The 21,145-nt window shown below is 46.8% G+C and overlaps 1 protein-coding gene across 1 annotated transcript in view; it reads left to right on the top strand.

Annotated features, from left to right (window-relative positions):
- Nucleotides 1-2,195: 2,195 nt before the first annotated feature.
- Ror1 (receptor tyrosine kinase like orphan receptor 1) overlaps nt 2,196-21,145 on the top strand; it is a 355,481-nt gene continuing 336,531 nt past the window's right edge. The window contains exon 1 of the mRNA XM_074079592.1: nt 2,196-2,286. Within this exon, the coding sequence (XP_073935693.1) occupies nt 2,196-2,286 (91 nt within the window). The remainder of the gene's footprint in view (nt 2,287-21,145) is intronic.

Genomic DNA, 21,145 nt, shown 5'->3' with positions numbered 1-21,145 from the left:
CAGTAAGATCCTCGGGCAAACGACTGGAGCTAATTGACACAGGACTGAATGACTCTCAGGCAGAGAAATTTGGAGGACAGAACCATTCCGGTGATGAATTGGTTGACTCCAGGCTCCCCTGTCTATCATTTCTTGACCTCAGGTCAGAGTGATAGAAATGGGGAAGGCTATCAAGGCAGCCCAGAGGATCCTGCCCTGAAGTCTTGGAAAAGAAAAGTGACATTGTCCTACATGGGTTAGTTTTTCACCTGCCTGAAGGCACAGGGCTGGGAGTCTATGACCTGCTGGGACATACTTTGGGCTACCCGCCAGTGTCTCAGGTCTCAGAGATCTGCTTTCCTGGTTGCCAAGGAGTATTGGATGCCCCTAGAACAAATATGACAAGAAAATAATTACAGAAAAAAAATCTCCAAAAGGCAGCCTGACCTTTGCTCATTCTTTGAGTTCTTATTGTGTTCTAGGTACTATTTGAGGCACCCAGAATACCTAGACAGAGTCATTGTCCTCAGTGAAGTGACTGTTCCTTATAAAATCCTAAAGCTGAGTCTTAAAGCCTACTGCTGCAGCAATCCTAGCCCCACCCCACTCCTTGTTGAGTACTTACGATGTGTCAGGCTGGGGTTAAGAACTTTCAGTCCCCTCATGGGAAAGGGTCCAAGCTTTGACCCATGGTCCACTATGGACAAGTCATTTGCTTTCTTTTTGTACCTCAGCTTCTGAAGTTGTAATATAAGGAGGGTATCTGTGAAAGAGAAAAGTAGTGTGCAATTTAAATGATTTTTTTTAAAGTGCCAAGGAAGGATTTATGAGTGAATGCATGTAAAGCACCAGGCAAACAGGAGCTAGTGAGTGGCAGTGTGATATTTAATTGACTCTGGGCCTCTGTGTTCTGCTGGGGCAAGACTGACAGGTGTTCCTGCTACTCTTGCATCCTCAGAACCTACAGCAAGGCCAGCCATACAAGGGGTACTCAGCACCTTATTAGACCCAGGGCATTCTCTCAGGGAAAGTCAGAGCATCAAGAACATTTGTGAATTACAATATTCATGGAGCTGAACCAGGAAAAAAGGACAGAAACACTCTCTTAGTAGGAGACGTTAATGGTCCTCTTAACCCAGGGTAGAGCAGCAGGAGCAAAACATATGCAAAGATAGAAAAGCTCTAACTAAAATTACAAATATAAAGAAGATCAAATTAATAGAGTGTTGTATGTTCATTTATAAAGACAGAGAAACACCTTTCAAAAAACCAGGGGACACTGACAAAAATGGACCCAGAGAAATCTGTAAATCTCCCAAAGGAAGCAGAACAGATGACAAAGATGTCAACTCTGTGAAACCAGAAATTAAAAACAACAGGAGAACGCACATATCACTTGGGTAGGAAGCCTCTCTTAAGTAACTCTTGTGACAACGAAGAAACCAAAAGCAATTATTGTGCGATATCATTAAGTGTTGTATTGCCAAGGGTCACACAGCTAACAGTGGCAGAGCTGTGGCTGCTAGGATCCGGGTCTCCTAAGTCATTCAGCCACCAACTAGGATCTGAGCCTCGGCTCCCCTTTCTGTCAAACGGCCTCGAGGGATCCAGGGTCTCGTCCCCTAGTGGGTTCGAGGCGTGGAGCGGGGGAGAGGGAAAGGTGGGTGTGTTGGAGGCGCGGGAGCCACGACCCCTTTCTGGGGAGCCGGGGCGGGTGCGGCTGCCGAGAGGCGGCAGCAGAGGGCGCTGGGTCGCCAACCTGGGCCCGCGCCTGCTATTGGTCGGGGCTGGGCTCTGGGCTGGAGAGTTGGTGGAAAGTGACAAGTTGAGCCACAGAGCGAGCGCGGAGAGCGGAGGAGCCGCCACAGCTGCCACCGAGGGAGCCCCGGGACAGCAGCTCGGGGCGCCGGGCACGCTCTTCTCGAGTCCCAGCGGGGGGACCCTCGCCGTCCGCTAGTGCAACTGGGCCAGCCCGGGACTGAGCGGCCGGCCGAGGCGAAAGAAGGCGAGGCTGCAGCCTGCGGAGGGACCGCGCGCCCGGGGTCCGAAGGCGGCCGGGCGGAGGCGAGGGAGCAAGTTAGAGGGACAAAGAGCTTTGCTAACGCCCCCGGCGACCTGCGAGCGCCAGCGGCCGGGACGAGGTGGCCGGGAGCCCGGGGCGAGCCCGTGGATGTTCTGCGCGCCGCCGGGGAGCCGCCGCCACCGCGAGAGGAGGAATGCACCGGCCGCGCCGCCGCGGGACGCGCCCGCCGCTGCTGGCGCTGCTGGCCGCGCTGCTGCTGGCCGCGCGCGGGGCGGCTGCCCAAGGTAAGAGGCGCCCGCGCACCCGGAGGCCAGCCGAGCTGCCGTGCCCGGGCCGCCGGGGGAGGCAGGCGATGCTTGGCCCCGGAGCCCCGTAGCCGGCTGGGGTACACCCTGAGACGTGTTCCTGGGCGCCCAGCTCCGGTTGTCACCGCTGACAGGAAGCGTGGAGGACTTTGGGAGAGTCCTGGGGATGATCGGAGCACTTCCGTGCGTAGCCTCCCCATCTCTCCCTGGATCCCCAGCGCGCCCCATCCGGAGCGCAGGCACTGGATCCTGCAGTCCAGAAACGAGTTTGTGTTTTGAGTGGTGCCTGCGAGAGCCCAGGAGGTCCGCGAACCCGCGCAAACAAAAGCCCTGAGCGCCTGGGGTTCCCGCGGCCTTGCATCTTCACCGCCCCGGCCCTCCGGTCCTCCCGAGGGTCACCATGGAGGCCGAAACGTGTGCACTGCTGCCGCCGCTGCCACTTTGTGCAAAATGTGCTGTCAGAGGCGGCCTGCATCTCCCAATCTCCCAAGTGCTCTGGAGTGTGCACGTGTGTGTGTGTGTGTGTGTGTGTGTGTGTGTGTGTGTGTGTGTGTGACAAACCGGGGTGGGGGGAATCCATCTAATGCATACTTGATTTTGGTAATCTCCAAAGACAATCGCAACTGTTAGAGAAAGACTCCACAGCCTGCCTGAGCGTCTTAGTTCGCTGCGGGAAGCTTGCACCCTTGCTGCGTCTCAGCCGGTACACAATGAGAGGGAAGAGCCCGGCTGCGCCTGTGGAGACAACTGATTCATTCTTTGGAGGTTGGAGGGGGAAAGTTGATTAAAGTCTGCGGGGTCTTGGGCCTCACTTTTAACATGCATCCCTTGAGGGGGTGCTGACGCCCTTGTATTCTTCCCGTCCCCACTCCCAGCCTCAAACCTGTGCGGATAAATAGGTCCCTGCTCTTTTATCATGGATCTTTCAGTTTTAAGTTAGAGCTGTGGTTAGGAGAAGAAAAGGCTCTGGTTTCTTCAGCACTTGAGGGGGAAAAGATCCATTCACTACCTACACTGTGACTGCAGAATCGGTGTTTAGTAAAAGTGAGCTGATAACCTTCTGGGTAGGAAACTGTGGAAGGAAGCTGTGTATGAATTTTGATTGCTTAGAGACGATTTTGGAACGCAGAGCAGCGTTCACTGGGAATGGATGATTCTGAAAGTGATCTTATAGTGTAACTGTGCTAATCTGCCAGTTCCTCCGGGTAAATACAGCTAATTGTAATTAAGATGTACATCAGCAGGGAGTGTCCCTTCCTGTTGCAAAACCCTAATGAAATGTAAACAGTTTGGTCACATGGATGTTTTGCTTGGTGATGCCAAACATCTGGCTTTGTGCCACCACACCTGGGTGAAAATGGGCTGCGCAGTCTGGATGATGTAAACATCCTTCTGAAATGGGATTGCCCAGCTAATGGAGATGGGGATCACCAGGTGATTCTGCCTAAGGTAGAACTCCTGGTTAGTGGCCTTGATTAATTTGGTCATTTCCTCTGTGGACTCCTTTACTTAGTACTTAACCCTTCAACAGTGATTGCTTTTAGCTCATAGCCCCTGGGGGGAGGGGGGGAGAGAGGAGGGAGGATTTCACCTTTTTTGGTCATCTGCCTTTAAATAAACCTTGCAATAATTTTGCAGAGTGCAAGGAAGTTATTATCAGCAGCTGCTCAAATGCTGTCCCCCTTAACTGTTTATAGGATTTTAAACATTAAAAAAAGTTTGGTTTATCCCATACTCTTTAATAAATTAGCTCAAACCTATTGTTATTCTGTCTTATTTGTCATCTTATAAATCCCTTTTCATTTCAGTGAAGGTTTGCTTGCTTTTTGGGTACAAGGCTTCCAGTTGAACTCAGACTTACTCCTTTGACCTGAAGTTCTTAAGGTAACTAGCCAGTAGCTTGGGAAGTCAGTTTAAGAGGAGATATGTTTCATGTATTAAGCTTTTTTTTTTTTTTAACTGATTAGCGTTTCTCCAATCACTCTTCTCTTTCATTGGCCAGGAGCAGAAAACCTTGACATTTATTGTTTCTGGCCTGCTCACTGTTGATCTCCTAGGGTACCTACTACCCACCTAAAGCTGAATTTCTCTAGGAAGCTGAAAGGCTTCCAGTGCTCCGTGCTTTAGGAACCTACCCAAGCCTTTCTCAGAATTCTGTCCCTTCAGTGGCTGGACTGCTTGAAGTCAGAGGGAACTGGCCTGTGACTGCATTTGTTGTCATTTTGTAAATCTTCCAATGCCATTTAAATAGGTGTCTGACATGTCTACTTTTAAAATAGAAGTCTCCAGCTTTGCTGGTGAAAAACAGGAGGGCCCATGTCAGCCAGCCTCAACTTTATTCCATGCCTGAAAATCCTATCTACCTGGCTAGGGGGAGCCACATGGAGGCATGAGAAACAAAGGGTGTGGTCAAGCTCTCTTCCAACAGGGTTTTTGAAATCCTGAATGTCCAATAGTGATTTACCACACCTGGTGGGCTGTTTCTCTCCTTTGATGTAATCTGCCCTGTATTTAGTTAGGAGTCCTTTTAAAAACTCAGCTTTATCCTGTAATATTCTCAGTCTGCTATGTGGTGAAAATAGTCCCCAAATTAGATTTTTCAAATATTTTGAAGGACTGAACCTGAAATTCCTGCGTGTGTCATCTGTGCATCAATTTATTTATTTATTTATTATTCATATGTGCATACAAGGCTTGGGTCATTTCTCCCCCCTGCCCCCACCCCCTCCCTTACCACCCACTCCGCCCCCTCCCTCTCCCCCCACCCCCTCAATACCCAGCAGAAACTATTTTGCCCTTATTTCTAATTTTGTTGTAGAGAGAGTATAAGCAATAACAGGAAGGGACAAGGGTTTTTGCTGGTTGAGATAAGGATAGCTATACAGGGAGTTGACTCACATTAATTTCCTGTGAGTGTGTGTTACCTTCTAGGTTAATTCTTTTTGATCTAACCTTTTCTCTAGTTCCTGGTCTCCTTTTCCTATTGGCCTCAGTTGCTTTTAAAGTATCTGCTTTAGTTTCTCTGCGTTAAGGGCAACAAATGCTAACTAATTTTTTAGGTGTCTTACCTATCCTCACCCCTCCTTTGTGTGCTAAAGCTTTTATCATGTGCTCAAAGTCCAATCCCCTTGTTGTGTTTTGTGCATCAGTTTTTAAATAGTGTGTCAATTGCACCCAAATAAGCTTCAGATTTGGCCATGGTTTGATGAGCACTTATCCCATTTTAAAATATTTTGAAAATTTTACACAGCGTTGTATGGAGAACCAAATGCTTTGTAGACCCTATGTGTATTGATGTAAAAGTGTATAAAGTGTATCTACATATAAACAACATCTGTATAATACATAGTAAGAAGTCCATAGATTTGTGTTGAATAAACAGAGAATAATTTCGGTTGTATGTAAAAATGTATTATTACTTACATGGCATATTTTCAGAGGTCTTTGTCCTGTTCTTACCAAATCTTCTGGTATGAAGGAAGTATAAGTGGAACTTGATAGTGTAGCTTTATTTATTTATTTATTTATTTATTTTGCTGGTCCTGGGGTTTGAGCTCAGGGCTTCCTGCTTGTTAGGCAGGCGCTCTACCACTTGAGCCACGCGTGCAGCATGATGGTATCGCTGTGTCCACAAGTGTAGACTTTGGGGTTTGGCAGACCTGGGTTTGAATCTTTTCTCTTCTGCATTATGCATATGGTGATTGTCTTTTTGGCCTTACAGGAGTTTTCTGAGAGTTAAGTAAAACCTTGTGTGTCAAGTGCTGGCAAAACACACCAAGCCTAGAGATGGATACATGCCATTAACTTGGGGTACATAAAACTAAAGATATGTGAACCCCCCCAGAAATAATATGCACAATTTCATGGGTATTTTATGGTTGTATGTTTATAGCTATCATCAGATTTTCCAAGAAAACTGCAGCCCTCAAAAGATAGGAACCACTGGCTTGCAGGTTTGATGCTTGGGTAATGAGCTGCCTGCCTGGGGAGGTAGAAAGGGGTAGGAGTATTGGTGGTTCTGGGCCTTCTCCTAACTCAGTCACTCCATGGAGCCTCCACCTCCCACTTTTCCTATCACCAGGTGGGCTGTTAAGTGGGCCTGGGAGAAGCTGATGAACGGCACCAAGTCCTTGTGACCTCAAGTACGAATGAATCTCCCTGAAGCCAACATTCTGAGATGCCCTAAGTGTACTTTATTTGACAAACTCTGGTGTAATCCTTACATGGCTTAGTCATTGCCAAGCTTTTGCAAGTATCAGCTCATTGAATCCTTGATGCAACCCTGTAAGGGAGATGACATAACTAGCTTCTTTTATGGAGGGGTACACTTAGGCACCAAGAGGATAAGTTACTTTCTAAGATCACATGGCCAGGAAGTGGCTTTGCCAGGCTTACCAGCCCTAACAGTTGATGCTTAAATCTTAACTAACTGCTGTCCCAGACAGCTTCTTCTGACTTAAATAGTTTAGACTCTTTTTTTTTTTATGTAGGGACCAGCATTTTCCAAGGGCAGCCAAGGGAAAGCTTCCTTACCCTTCACCTGGGGAGTACAAGAAATGGCTTGGAGCCGATTCCAAGTTTTCTTCTAGTGCTGGATTCGCCCAGCCAGTCTTACTGTAACTGAGACATAGACTGGAAACGCCTGGGGTGGCCTGTGCCCCTGGGTCTGGAAGAAGAATTACATTTTTTGTAATGAACTGCAACCTTGATGTGGTTTGAGGAGTGTGTCTGGCAGTTTCTTCCAACTAGCGATGATGTACATTTTGATGAAGTACCTTTGTATTTGCATCTGAGTGCATAACCCAGGTTGGAGGCTGAGAAGGGCTGATTTTTTAGAGTGCTCTCAAGAGAGAAAGCTGATTGCCAGCCCAGGGTCCCAGTGAAGACCAGATCCTGGCAGCTCCAGCCCTAGTTGGGAAACACCCAAATCTTCAGGCTTCTTTCTCAAATAGAAGGTTCAACCTAGCTTCACCCGTTCCCTGAGGTGTGACAGGAGAGACTGTTCGTGGAAAGAGAAAGGAATAGTCTTCTAGGAGTCTGAGAAAGTCCTCTGGAGTTGGAGGGGAAGGGTGGGGGAACTCTTTCGAAAATCCTTAACTAAATGCAGCTGCTTGTTACACGGAGCCTGACTTGCATGCCAGGAATATCTAAAAAGCTAACGAATACAAAATAAAAATAAACAGCAGTAAAAAGGCTCTCTCTTTGTTGCAGTAAGCTCGGTTAGGGTTTTCAGTTTGTTTAGGAATGGGACAATTGTGGCATCCACTTTATTTTGTGAAGGCAGTGAAACACGGATTGATGTGATGTCATTGGGATGCTCCTGTCACTTGAACCCTTCCTTTCACCCCCCCAACCCCTGCCCCCAAAATGCCCAAGCTTGGACATCCACAGGACCCAAAGCTCCAAGTGAATTACTTTGGAAGAGGGCAGATAATTTAATGGGATAACCTTGGCAAGGCCAGCAAATTTCACACCCCATCTCTCACTAATAGAAAGGCAGTAGAAGACTACAACATCCTCAGATGAAAAGGTTGTATAAAAAGCACCGCTTAACAGTAACTGTCTGTCCATAAATAAGGTTCTATAGAGTTTTGATCCAGAAACTGTTATTAAACACTGATAAGCCACGTCTCATAATGTTTGGCTTCTTTACATTCCCTCCATGGCCCCCGCTTCACTCCATAGAACCATATAATTTTTTTTTTTTTGAGAAAAGGGGAGCCTAAGAGATCAGTCCAGTCTGTTTAGTTTATCAAGTATTTCTATACAGAATGAATCATCTTTGATAGCCATTTAAAGAGGCCATATGGAGTAACAGAATTTGAACTTGATAGACTAGGGTTTAGATTGGGGACTCTGCTGCTTACTTGGGTGACATTACTTATCCTCTGAGCCTCTGTTTTCTTATCTGTAAAATAGAGATGATGATAATATCTGACTTACAGGATTTTCATGAAAATTAAAGAGTGTCGTGGGCAGAAAACAGTGGACAGAGCCATGGACCTGGTGATCAGGGCTTACTGGAGAAATCAGAAAAGCTGGCTCTGGATCAATGATCTCTATTCTGAAAGATGCCACCAGGGCTCTGAGAGCAGTGCTTTTTGCAGTCTTTCGAGGCTCCTCAGTGTTTTGTTTTACAGGGAGCATGGAGACACTGTGGATCTGAGCTGGAGACCCCAGGAGAGGAGAGTCCACAGTGCAGTTCTGCAAAGCCTTAAGACAAAGGCTTTTTTCAGAACCTCCAGCTCTTCAGGGAAGAGCAACCCCTCCCTGGTGTTTGGTGTAATTCCAGAATCCTGCAATGGGGAATGTTAGATCTGGGGACCTCCGCTTGTAATCTGACCGTTTTTAGCTCCAATATCCAAATAATCTTGCTAAGCACGACTTGAAAGAGAAGGATAATGGTTGGAGGAAAGAATCCTGAGGTGCTCTGTTAGCCATTTAAAATTTCTGAGTACAAAAAAAAGCCGTTCATGTTACCCAAAGAAAGAAGAGTAATGAAGTGTGTGAGGGGGGGAGGGGCGATAAAAAGAACTTCTGAAGACAAGGCAGTTTGTGTTTTCTTATTTTTGTTTTTCAACAGTAAAGCCTGTCATTCAATGCATTTTAACTAACATTTATTATATATTTATGATGTGCAAGATACAGCATTAGTGCCCAGAAATAAAACATTATTCCTGCCCTCAAAGAGTGAGAGAGGAGGGACCTACTTGAATTTTTTTTTTTTTTGAGTAGCTACTGTGTACCTAGTATCATTCTTTAGAGAAGTTAGATTTATATATCTCAGCAGCCTTAGGACATCAGACTTCAGAACCTATTTTACAGATAAATAAATTGAGGCTCAAAGAATTAAGTGTTTTGGCCAACCTCATGCAATTATTATTATTATTATTATTATTTTGACCAGTACTGGGGTTTGAACTCAGGATTTTGCACTTGTTAGGAGGTACTCTACCACTTGAGCCACACCCTCAGCCCATCTCATGTAATTGTTAAGTTGGGATTTGTTTTTTTTTTTTTCTGGCAGCACTGGGTTTGAACTCAGGGCTTCATACTCGCAAGGCAGGCAGTCTTACCAATTGAGTCACTCCACCAGCCCAAGGGAGTTGGGTTTTGAACTCCTGTATCTGGATGCTTAAAGTGTGAGGGGGAGACACCGTTGAGTGGGACTGTTATCTCCATATGCCAATCGTCTCTCACAAGTGTTTTATGGGAAAGGGCTGTGGAATAGCACCATGGGAACATAAGGATGGAAGACATTAAATTCCCAGGAAACTGGAGAGTCAAAAGGAGACTATGACTGCCTTCCCAGGCTGATTATGAGTACTCTATGCAATAATTCATGGAAGGTGCCATACACATAGTGAGTGCTTGCTTTGCTGGCAAGAAACCTGGTCAGTGTTTGTCTACTTGTAAGCCTGGGTACTCTTGCCCTACTATACCCCTAAGACAGACAGCAATTCTGGTATCTTCCCCTTCTGCCAGATCCTGGCTTTGGGTGGGGGAGCAGCCTGACCACACAGGTGTGCAGTCAGCACGAACCACGGTACCCAACATGAGCTCTAACACACCTGGGCAGCAGTACCACCTTCCCTCCTGCACTCATTCATCAGTACATTTTAAATGTGTTACTGTGAGCCAAACATTCTGGTGGTCCCAGTGGAGAGATAAAGATGGCCATTGTCTTGGAGGGTTTTCCAAATGGCAGATTTGTGGTGTGATGGCTGGATGGTCAGCAAACCTGTTTCCATCTCTTCCTGGCACATGACTAGACATTTCCCAGCCCCCTTGCAATTAAAATCACTATGTGGCGAAATACTAGCCAGTGGAATGGGATTGGAAGGAATGAATGTCACTTGTAGGTTTGATCCATAAAAAAAAACAAACAAACCCAAAAACTCCCCAGGCAGGTTTGCTATGATCCTTCTGTGGCCTGGTAACCTTAGAAGATGCCCCAGAAAGAACAGGGACATCTCTTCATCACTCCATCACTGGGAGCTACCTGCCTGTCCATGCTTGTTTAGGTTTTATGTGAACCAGAAACAAATGCCTGTTGTTAAGGTTGAGCTTTGGGGTTTTTCAGTTACAGCTGCTAATGTTACCTTACCTAACATCAAGTTGCAAACTGTACTGTTCCTCAAGATCGGTTTAGTGCGTCAGGACTAGCATTTTTAGATGGGATAAAATAGGTGACCTAGCTTGGTTCTGACTACTTCACATGGAGCCTGGGGCTCCCTCTAGCGAATGAAACCCCTTCCAAATTATTTGTGGCACTCAGGATGCTCCTTGTGGTGTGCGGAGAATTTAGAAGAACTGTGGCCTTCATCCTTGGAGAGTTTACCTTTTAGGGGCAATAAAATAGGCACTTGTGACATAATTATACAGCCAGTGAATGCAAAATTGGCAATTACATATGCAGAATCTGGAGAACAGAGAGGGCTTTAGGGAGGAAGTGGGCTATGTTGGGAGACTTCAAGGGCGGAGAGGATTCTGGGGAGGATGAAAGCTGAAGAGATGGGAAAGGAAAGGGGCTAGATGGCCTCCTGCTGGGAGAGAGCTGGGTTCTGCACCCGCCTGCAGCTAGCCGCTGTGCTCTCCAGGGCTTGGGCCGGGTGGTTCTGGGTCCTTAAATGGAACTTCTCCTCCCCACAATGAAGCTGGTCTCTGGGGTAAAGCAAAGACAGACATGCGTGAGCAGATTTTCGCGTATGAAGGGGAAGGGAAGGGGATAGGAGAAGGAAGGGAAGGGGATGGTTGAAAACAACCTATCTTTCTCTCCAAAGGCTGCCCCAGAGAGTTAAAGACACAGGTATGAGCCTATCTCCTTCCTTCCGCTGTACTTTTGCTTTGTAGCACTGGCTACTAAATGTCAGTCTACGTTTGACTCCTTGATAAAAGTCATGAATGTACTAACAATACACCCAGTATTCAGTCGCTTTTAGACTTTTTTTTTTTTAAACAATTTTGGTGTTGGGACTGACCCCAAGGTCTTGCACATACTAAGCAGGTACTCTACCACTAAGCTACAACTCCAGGCCTCTAAGTTAAATATTTTAACTTCAGTAGTCTTCAGAGCAACCCTATGTAGGGATAGGAACTAGTTGTTATTCTCATTTTCTAGATACGAAAACTGAGGCATCAGTCTGTATGCCCAAGATCACACAGTGAGTTAAGTGGGAAAGCCATGGTTGAAACCTAGGTATCTTAAAGCCAAGGTCTTGTCTTTAATCATTCTGCCATATCGCATCTCTGCTTTTTTTTTTTTTTAATTTAAAAATTTTTTTAGTACTGGGGTTCGAACTGAGGGACTACTTGATTGCTAGGCTGCACTCTACCAATGGAGCCATGCCCCTAGCCCTTTTTGCTTTCGTTATTTTTCAGATAGGGTCTCCAGCTTTCACCTGGGACTGACCTCAGTACCTCGATCCTCCTACATCTGCTTCTTCCATAGCTGAGATTACAGCTGTGAACCACCATGCCAGGCTTGTTTTTTTGTTCAGGCTGGTCTTAAACCTCTTTCTGCCTCCAAGTAGCTTGGATCACAGGCATGAGCAACTGTGCCCAGCTCTCTGCTTTTCTTTCTTTTCTTTTTTTTTTTTAACTTAATGATTAAAATACTGTGTAAGAACCCATCCAAGTAGCTAAGTCAAAATAATTATAATTAAATCCTCTATTTGTGTAGGACTTTGCAGCTTACAAAATTACTTCATGTAGAATATTGACTTTTAAGTTTCTTAATAATCCAGTGAAATAAGCTTTCTTTCTCTCTGTGTTTCTCTCTTTCTAAATCAGGCAAGAGAGGTTGGCTGCTCACACAAGGTCACTCTGTAGGTGGTGGGGCCTGTCTGAAATGCAGCCTGTTTAACTTCCTTCCTATCACCTTTTCTGCTCTGAAGGGCGACTCATCTTTGCAGTTTTCACCTCTGGATTCTAATATAAGACAGTTTTCACTACTGTTTCTCTAGCAAATAAATTTGCCTGATTCTCACTTGTCCCAACCACAAAATCCTCAAATCATCCATGGTTTTTAGAAATACACTTGAGGCAGTTGTAGGTGTAGTCTGGAGACGAATTCCTGTAACCTAAGAAAATTGCTTGCAAATAGACTGAGAAAAGTTTCTTAACCACATGGAGTGTACACATGGAGTTTCCTAAAGGGCTGGTGAGTGAAGCCTATAGACCTGCCATGGAGAGAAGGGCTTTGGCTTTGGGTGGATCTCTGTGCAAAGTGAGGCTCACCACTTCCCTGTAAGATCAGGAAATTCTTACCCTCTCTGAGACCTGGCAACTACTGGTACGCACCTTGACAGGCTAGGAATGGCTGTGGCAAGCGCTTGGCCCAGTGTCTGGGCCCCCATCCGATGTGCTTTGCAGCTATCTGTGACCAACAGTTTTCCTTTCGAGATTTTGATCCAGATGGAATGGGCAAAATTTGTAAAACTCAGTATCTCCTTAGGCCTGATTTTGCAATACAGTTATGTCTGAGCAGAACTTTTTGGCACCTGGATGTTTTAAGTTATAATTAAATTAATGTTTCTCAGAGACTTTCTTCTGCTCTGTGAAGGAGAGACATCAAGAGATGTTTGCTACTCCAAATTCTAGATATCCATGAAAGGCTCTGATCTGCTCTTCATAGAAGTTAACACCATTTCTGGATGGGCTTAGACATGGGTACATGAAAGCAATTTATTCTACTTTTTTTTCCAAATAAGTGATTATATCCTCACCTCTTGGATTTCACTCCAATTGGGGTGTTCCGTAGCTTTTACAAAGCGTTCACTTGCCCTAAATGATATTGGTTGTTTTCCTTTTTACCCACCTGAACTTGAACTTTCAGTATGATGATGGGAAGTCCTAGGTCTGCATGTGCAGAATTTAAGGATTTGGTATTCAACCCAGTGATGACTGTTTACAGCCTTCCTCCTTCAGAGAGCTGAATGCTATGGGCTGTATAGGAACCTGCCTTCCCAAGGCATTACCTGTATAGACCTGTATAGATTAGTAGTATAGATGGATGATAATGAACACCATCGATTCTGGATGATGTCTTTAATCTGTTGGCGATTTTCCCTCTCTTTCTGTATGCTGTTCACAGCATACAGAAAGCCAAAGAATCAAGGGCTTTGCCCAAAGCCAGATGATCTTCATGGGGCAAAGCCTGCTGTTGGGGCCTGCCAGGGGACAACTTGAAAAATAGTACCCCTCTTTCCACTGAGGAAGCCAGAGCTGAGCTGAGCTTACCCAGTTTGTCCTACCTATTAAGCCCCATGTCACTGTCCAGGACAGTACTCCAAGCCCCTGCAAGGAAAAGTGAGAAAAGGAGTAGAGAGAGTTCAGGACAAAATACTGGTCTCCCTCCCCAGAACAAAGCTTTCCCTCCTTATGTTGGCTTCAACAGATACATTTTTAAGGGTCAATCACTAGATCTCAAGGTTGTGTGGGTGTGAAGGCTACACAGAAGCAATGGTGAAAATGTTTTACAAATTACCCTCCTGTGTCTTTGCCTCAAAACTTGGATTTTGAAAGTGTCTTAGCTAATCTAGGATGTTGGTGAAAGTGGTTTCCCCCAGACTCATGGAATCATGTCAACAGAGCCATGGATTTGCCTGCTCAGACCTGAGTGTTGGTGCAGCTGAGGCAAGGGAAGGAAAGGCACAGGTCCCTCACCTGCCAAGTGATACCTCCTGTGTAAACTACTGAGTCCCCCAGCTTCCGCCTGCTTAAATCTTTATTTAGCAGCTAAAGTGGATACAGGGGAACTATACAGCAGTGTCCTGTGCTGTAGGAAGTTTACTGATTTTGTTAGTGAAGCAAGATTGATACATCCAAAATGGCTGGAGGAGACAATGCCTGGTCTTTGTGTTAGGGCCCTTTTTCTGTCCTGTAGCCTGGGGCAATCCCGACCTTAGCCCTGCTTTCCTCCCAGAGGGGCAGGTGCTGCTCCCTCTTTCCATCGCTCCTCCTCTCCTCGCTGAAATCTTGCTTGTTCTTCAGACTCCAGTGAGTCTACACTCACTGGGGGCTGCACTACACTGCTTAGCCTCTGGCCTTCCTTCCCCTGTGTCCTAGCCTTCCAGACAGTTTTACCACCTGGGCCATGTGAGTTACTCTTACTCAGATGTAGCCCCACACCTGAATTTGAATCTTTGCACCCATAGCCACCATCATTTATTGGGTGTCTACTATGGGCCATATACCTGGCAAGGCATTCTAAGTTTGCTAGTGGAATCATGTTATTTTGTCTTTCCAACATCATCGCCCTAATCCCAACGCCTTCCCCTTGCCCCCTCTCCTGGAAATGCCTCTTTATCCATTGACAAAAAGAGCTGCTGCAGCCTTGTTAATGGGGCCATAAGTGTAACCTTCAACCCCCAGCCTGGCTATGACGTGAATCAAAGACCTTGTCTGGGACTTAGGGGCCACCCTTCTGGGGTGGGGAGGCCGAGAGATGCCCTTGGCCACATCTGTGCCCAGAGAAGGAAGCTGTCTCTATACAGGAGAAAATGATCTGCAGGGGGCGCCATGGAGGCCTGACGCCACCTCTCTGGGGGTTCCCACCTGTGTAGGTAGACAGACTTTGCTTCTTATGAGTTATTGTGCCCTGATAGACACACACCTTACTTCATTAATCCTCATCACAAAGTACACCCAAGAGAAAGATTTCTATTGGGTTTGTTTTGATGAGAAAATGTCTGTCTATTACCGATTCAGAAGTGTATAATAAAAACACAGCCATTTAGAATCCTACCATTAAGAGATAACCTCTGATATAAATGCACAGGTATTTATTTATTTATTTGAGACAAAGTCTTGCTATGTAGCCCAGTCTGGTCTCGAACTCGAGAGCCTCCTACCTCAGCCTCCCAAGTCCTGGGATCACAGGTGTGTGTCAATACATCTGGCTATATGTGTATATTTATAAAAGGAGATCACACTTGTATTATGAGAAAAACCTGAGGCTCAGAGATGTTAAGGAACTTCCCCAGGGACTTAACCAGTTTTCTTCCAGTCTACCTGCTTCTTTGTGAGCAAGAACCAGGTCTTCTGTTGTTTAACTACTGCTCAGTCCAGCCCATTTCACTCAGTCCACGTTGAGGGAATGCTCGATTCAGTGTAACTGAGGGTCACAAGGAAGATGTGGACAGTAAGCTTTGTGGGAAAGGAGGGGAGAATTATTGAAAGGGTTTCCTGGAAGTGGAGTTTAAGAGTGTCTTAGTCTGTTTTTTGATGCTATACCAGAATATCTGAGACTGGGTAATTTATTAAGGAAAGAAGTTTATTTAGGTCCTAGTTCTGGAAGCTGGCAATCCAAGATAGGGTGACTATATCTTGCAGGGACCTTCTGCTGCCTCATACCATGGCAGAAGGCCAGAAGGGCAAGCAGGACATACTCAGAAATAGAGTACGAGGAGTGGCCTGAAGGCCCGAGGAGAATTGCATTAATCCTTCTTAGTGACCGTATTACTCCCCCAGAAGCCTCGCTGTTGCTACAGTGGCTCATGTCAGGACTGAGTTTTGGAGGAGACAAACTATATTCAAGTGATAGCAGAGATGTAATATCGACATCCTCCTTTCACTAGTCCTCTGGAGTGGGCAGAGCCAGTGAGCTGGACCACCTGAGTACTGCTGCTGTTGGGGCTGGATCCTGCTTGAGCTTTGCTGAAAATGCAGGAATCAAGTGACAATGTGGACATGTCAAAGAGAGGCAGAGGAAGGGAGAGATGGTGTTTAGCAGGAAATTCACAGGAGGAACGGGAAATTAAGACCAAAGAATCCTTCCTAAAGAAACGCAGCGGGGTCTGGGAGGGTAGGGCACAACCCCTCTCTGGTCTCATTGGTTTGCACTGGGTATTAGATGAGCTGTCTCTCCTCCCCCTGCCCTCAACACCCTTCCCTGCCCATGGGGCAGGAGCCACACTCCTGCTGTGGCTTAGCTGTCACTTCCCTGACTCCATAGACCAGACTGGGCACCCACTCACTTGCTTCCCTTGCACCTTTAGAGACTTTAGATGTCACACAGTTGGATCAATTGAGTGGATTCTAATTTACTTTCACCAACCTTTGTTCCTACTTCTGAGAGCCTGGGATAACCCAGTTTTCTTTGCTGTAACTAAGTAGGAATTTAAAAACGTGTCTTGAACATTTCAAGGCTATCTCTTCCCAGCGTGGAGGAATCCAGCCCCCTTTGAGCCAATGTGGACTGAGTTAAACCTGCTGCGGGTTCTATTTGCAGGCGGAGCCACAGGGAGGGGAGTTGTTTTCCCAAGATGGAAAATCTGTGATAACTCTGGGTTTTGCTGCTCTGAATTAGCAGTGCTCTCCTTTTGATTGGCAACAAATGCAGATTCTTGGTTGCAGTTCTCCGCTTTCTCTTTTTCCACGTGTGCTTCTTTGGGGAGATGTGGTCAGTACTGGCACCCTGCCACAGAGGAGCTTGGAGCAGGCACCGAGCTCAGAGCTTCTTCCCCCTGCCGCCCTTCCTCTCCAGGAATTTTGAGAAGTCTCTTTACCAGGGGAACGCCCCAGGAGAGCAGGACCTTGCTCCTTTCTCTCAGCAAGGAGAGGGAATTATCTAAGGTTTGAACTCCTAGCTGGCTGGTTGCAAATGTGGCCAGAAAGGGCCCAGTGTCTGGATTTCCAACAACTCTTTAAAAAGGGACTCCCCCCCTCCCCATTTGCACCAGGTTGGGACACCTTTTAGTCCTGCAGGAGAGAGAAAAGGGGGCTTAGCTGAGCTTCTGCTGGGTTTCTTGGGGCCTGAGGCTGTGGTGGGGCTGGAGAAGCCTGGGCTGTTTTAGTTCCTGCCTAGCTGCTGTTGGTCGGGGTGGCACTTGGTTGGCAGGTACATTGAGGGCTCTGGGTGCCAGGTGCCAGGCTGGTGCCAGGGCCACAGGACTTTGTGCCAGGAGCTCCAGGGCTGGGCTTGCAGGGAGAATGAAGATGACCACAGGATGCAATAAGGGCCGGGAATGGCTCTGGGAAGCCTGGAGGTGGTGCGAAAACTGGAGGTGGGGCAGTGTGGAGGAGGAGATAGGATCAGGATTGGTGGTGTCTCAGGGGAGGCTCAATGGAGAAAGTGTGTGTCTCTGAGGCACTGAAGCCACAGCCCATTGTGCATTTCAAAAATAATATTGATGGTAATGTATGGGTTTATTTTGACAAATGACTTCACAAAAATTTGCTGCCTGTACTGTTTGGGTTTTGACCAAGAGATAAAAATCAGTTCCCAGGCCTCCTCTGTAAGCCAGCCCTTCTCTGGGAGACTCAGCCACTGCACCAGAGCCAAAGCAACTTGGAGAGCTGAGATCCCCAAATGTCAGCTGGGGATGGGGTGATGGTGTAGGTGGGGAGGGACCCAGCTGTAGCCCATGTCTCCCCTGAGAGTTTCCCTGCTCTTTCTGGGGGTCTTGGGGGGCAGGTCTCTGTTTCTTCATTTCTACAGAGGGAATTATAACCCAGTCCCTGATGATTATGGGGGATTTAGAGGCAGAGGATGTGAAAGTGCCTTGTAAACTTGAAGTCTTTCCTGAGGTTGAAGGTCACATAGCAGGCAGGATTTCGTCTTCATTTCTCAGTGAGGGGATCCATGAGGCCTCAACAAATATCGATGTCACAGACACTGTTTTATGTGCTGAGGGTAAAGAATGAACAAAACAAAGACCCTACTCAATGAACAGTAGGAGAGTAAAGCGGAGTAAGGAACTTGTGGTGGGTATGCCTTGGTGGGTGGTGTGGGTGCTATCAGTAGGGTGGCCTGGACGCCTTCTAGATGCAGTGACTGAGCAGAGAAAGTACATGAAGTGAAGGATGAGCCGGTGCCAGGATGTGGGCAGTGAGGACAAAGCCTTGAAATGGAGGGTGTTCTCTGTACGAAGTTACAACAGCAGTCGCTTCTGCTACCGATACTAACATTTATAGAGCGCTTATTGTGTGCCAGGCAGTGTTCATGCACCATGATCTTCACGATACTGATGACAATACCCTTTTCACCGATGAGGAAATGGAGGCTCACGAAGCCCAACCAAAACCCAACTGAAGCTCAGCTAGGCTCCCTTTTCTGTTTCCTGATTTGTGAAAAACAGGCTAATGAAACTCACTGGATTGTTGGGTACATTAAGTCAGAAATTCAGTTGAAAGGAATTGCAAACTGCTGTATGGCACTATGAAAAGTTGATTACTATTCTTACTATTATTGGTAGTATTACCCCAGTTCTGAGTATACATAAGCTTGCAACTTACATAATTTCCTCTGTTTTTTGCCTAAAGACTTATTTTCTATGAATGTCTCTGCGATGAATTTACAGAACAGTCGTTTGAACTGGTAAGCATCCTTCTGAAAGAAGAAAGAACTGTGAGGTAAAGCTGGTGCTCAGGATTCTTACTTTTTTTTCCTTTTTTGGAAATACTGGGATTTAAACTCAGGACCTTGTGTTTCCAAGTGCTCTACCACTTGAGCCATACCTCAGCCCTTTTTGCTTTAGTTTGCTTTTTAGATAGGATCTTCTGTGTTTGCCCCTAGTGACCCCAGGCCTCTATCCCCTGCCTCCACCTTCTGAGTAGCAAAAATTATAGGGGGGTGTGTGTGTGTGTGTGTGTGTGTATGTTTGGTACTGGGGCTTAAACTCAGGGCTACACCTTAAACCACTCCACCAGCCCTTTTTTTTGAAGGTTTCTTTTGAGATAGGGTCTCACAAACTATTTGCCCAGGTTGGTTTCTAACTGCGATCCTCCTGATCTCTGCCTCCTGAGTAGCTAGGATTACAGGTGTGAGCCACCAGTGCCTGGCTACCTTGTGTTTTGAAAGAGGGTCCCAGCTTACCTTTTTTGCCCTGGCTGGCCTCCAACTGAAATCTTACTGTCTCTAGCTCCAGTGTAGCTTGGAGGAGTCTTTCATTCTTTTCTTTTTGATGGTACTGGAATTTGAACTCAGGACTTCACTTTTGCCCTACCATTTGAATCAGGTACTTGAGCCACACCCCCCAGCCCAGTCTTACATTTCTAAAGACATCAGCTTGAGCTCTTAGAACTTCTCGTCCACTCTTTTCTCTGTCAGGCTGTCTGCGATCCCCAAATCCATTTCATGGAGGCTGTGTAGTTTTATGGTGTATTGGTGGCAGGTGCTCAGTAAATATTAAGTGGCCCCAAATAAAGTGGCCTTCCTTTAAATCCTATGCATTTGCTCCAGAGAACCAAATGGTGGACTAAATACCTGTATACCAGGCACAGTGCTAGGTTCTGGGAAAACAAAGGCGAACAAGACAGAATTCTGGGAATCTGGGGATCCAGGCGGAGGTTCAGGGCCTTATGTAGCAATGCCCTTGGGAGTGCTGACGATACATACTTAAATTTTAATGCTTGCTGATGCCTCCAAGAGCCCCCAGAAAGTCCAGAGGTGGTGGTTGCTCCCGGGGTCCATGCTGGTGACTGGGGTGCATCAGGAGCTTCCTGTGTAAGCTGCATCTTGACTGTGCTGCTGTGGGTACTGGAGGCTGGGTACCAGCCTCCTAGGGAGCCTGGGGGAAAGAATCCCGTCTCTGTTGTGCCACCTAGGGTCAGGTAGAGTTGCTCTAAGGTAGTCAGGCCAGGGCCAGGCCCTGCTTGCTGTGAGACTGTAGTGGGTATGGGAGATGGGGCTGGAGCCTCCCATCTGCTCTCAGGGAAGGGCTTCCTCCCTGTCACCACTTTGTAGGGCTGAGGGGGCCCCTGAGAAAACCAATCTTACTGGAGTCAAAATCCTGGCCCTGGGAGTCTGCTGAGCTCATCCAACTACCTGTGACCTTGGGACACCCTCAGACCCCCAGTTTCTCCCCTATACATAGAGGGTGCTGATCATCTTACCTTCTTCCTTATCTTTTGGTGAGAATGAAAGAGGATAACACTTAGGTAGCACTGGCACACTCCATACTGGGGTAAGGCATGAGCAGTAGGAGCAAAGATTCGCATTTTGCAGGTGAGGAGCTTGCCCGTGGGCCTTCATCAGATTTAACCACCCCAAGCCCTGTGGTGGCACAGGTTGGGAATCCCAGCACTGGGGAAGCTGAGGCAGGAGGATTGTGAGTTCAAGGCCTGGAGAGGAGAGAGAGAGAGAGTAAGGGAGAGAGAGAGAAAGGGAGGAGGGGGAGAGAACTAACTACCCCTATCCTCAGTGTCGGAGGCTGTTGTAGAAACCTACTCTTCTGGCCTCCACTAGGCCTCCACTACGCCTTCTCTTACTGTGCCCTGCTGGCTTAGCTCTGACAGGGAGCTGGGCACCTAAGAGACAGTTGTCAACGTTAAGCGGCTCTTTCCAACCAGACCACTGGCTGGACCACCATGGATGGAATCACTCCAAAGTCTGAATTTATTTCCCCATCTGTACATTGATGGGGTCTGACTGCCCCTTCTGGTTATATATGTATATATTTGGAAGCCCCCTAGAGGAGACAGAGGAACTATATTACTGGTAGATAATAACAACAGCTAGTGTTTTGTAAATACCCACTATCCACCAAGAACTCTGCTGGGTGTTAGCGATACACAGGGACCACAACAGCCTCACTGTCTTCTAAAGGGTCCCTGGACTTGGGGACTAAGGTGGTGGCAGGTGCAGTGAGGATGGGGAGAGACCATACCCACAGGAACTAGAATTCAGTTTGCTTTGTGCCTTAAGAGAGGTGCCTGACCTGCACACCATGTTTATTGTGGCACTATTCACAATAGCCAAGTTATGGAAACAGCCAAGATGCCCCACCACTGACGAATGGATTAAGAAAATGTGGTATCTATACACAATGGAATTTTATGCAGCCATGAAGAAGAATGAAATGTTATCATTCGCTGGTAAATGGATGGAATTGGA

The sequence above is a fragment of the Castor canadensis genome, chromosome 7 (genome assembly GCF_047511655.1).
Source record: "Castor canadensis chromosome 7, mCasCan1.hap1v2, whole genome shotgun sequence".
NCBI lineage: Eukaryota > Metazoa > Chordata > Mammalia > Rodentia > Castoridae > Castor > Castor canadensis.
Note: the sequence above shows the minus strand (reverse complement) of the source record. Positions and strands in the feature narration are given on the sequence as shown.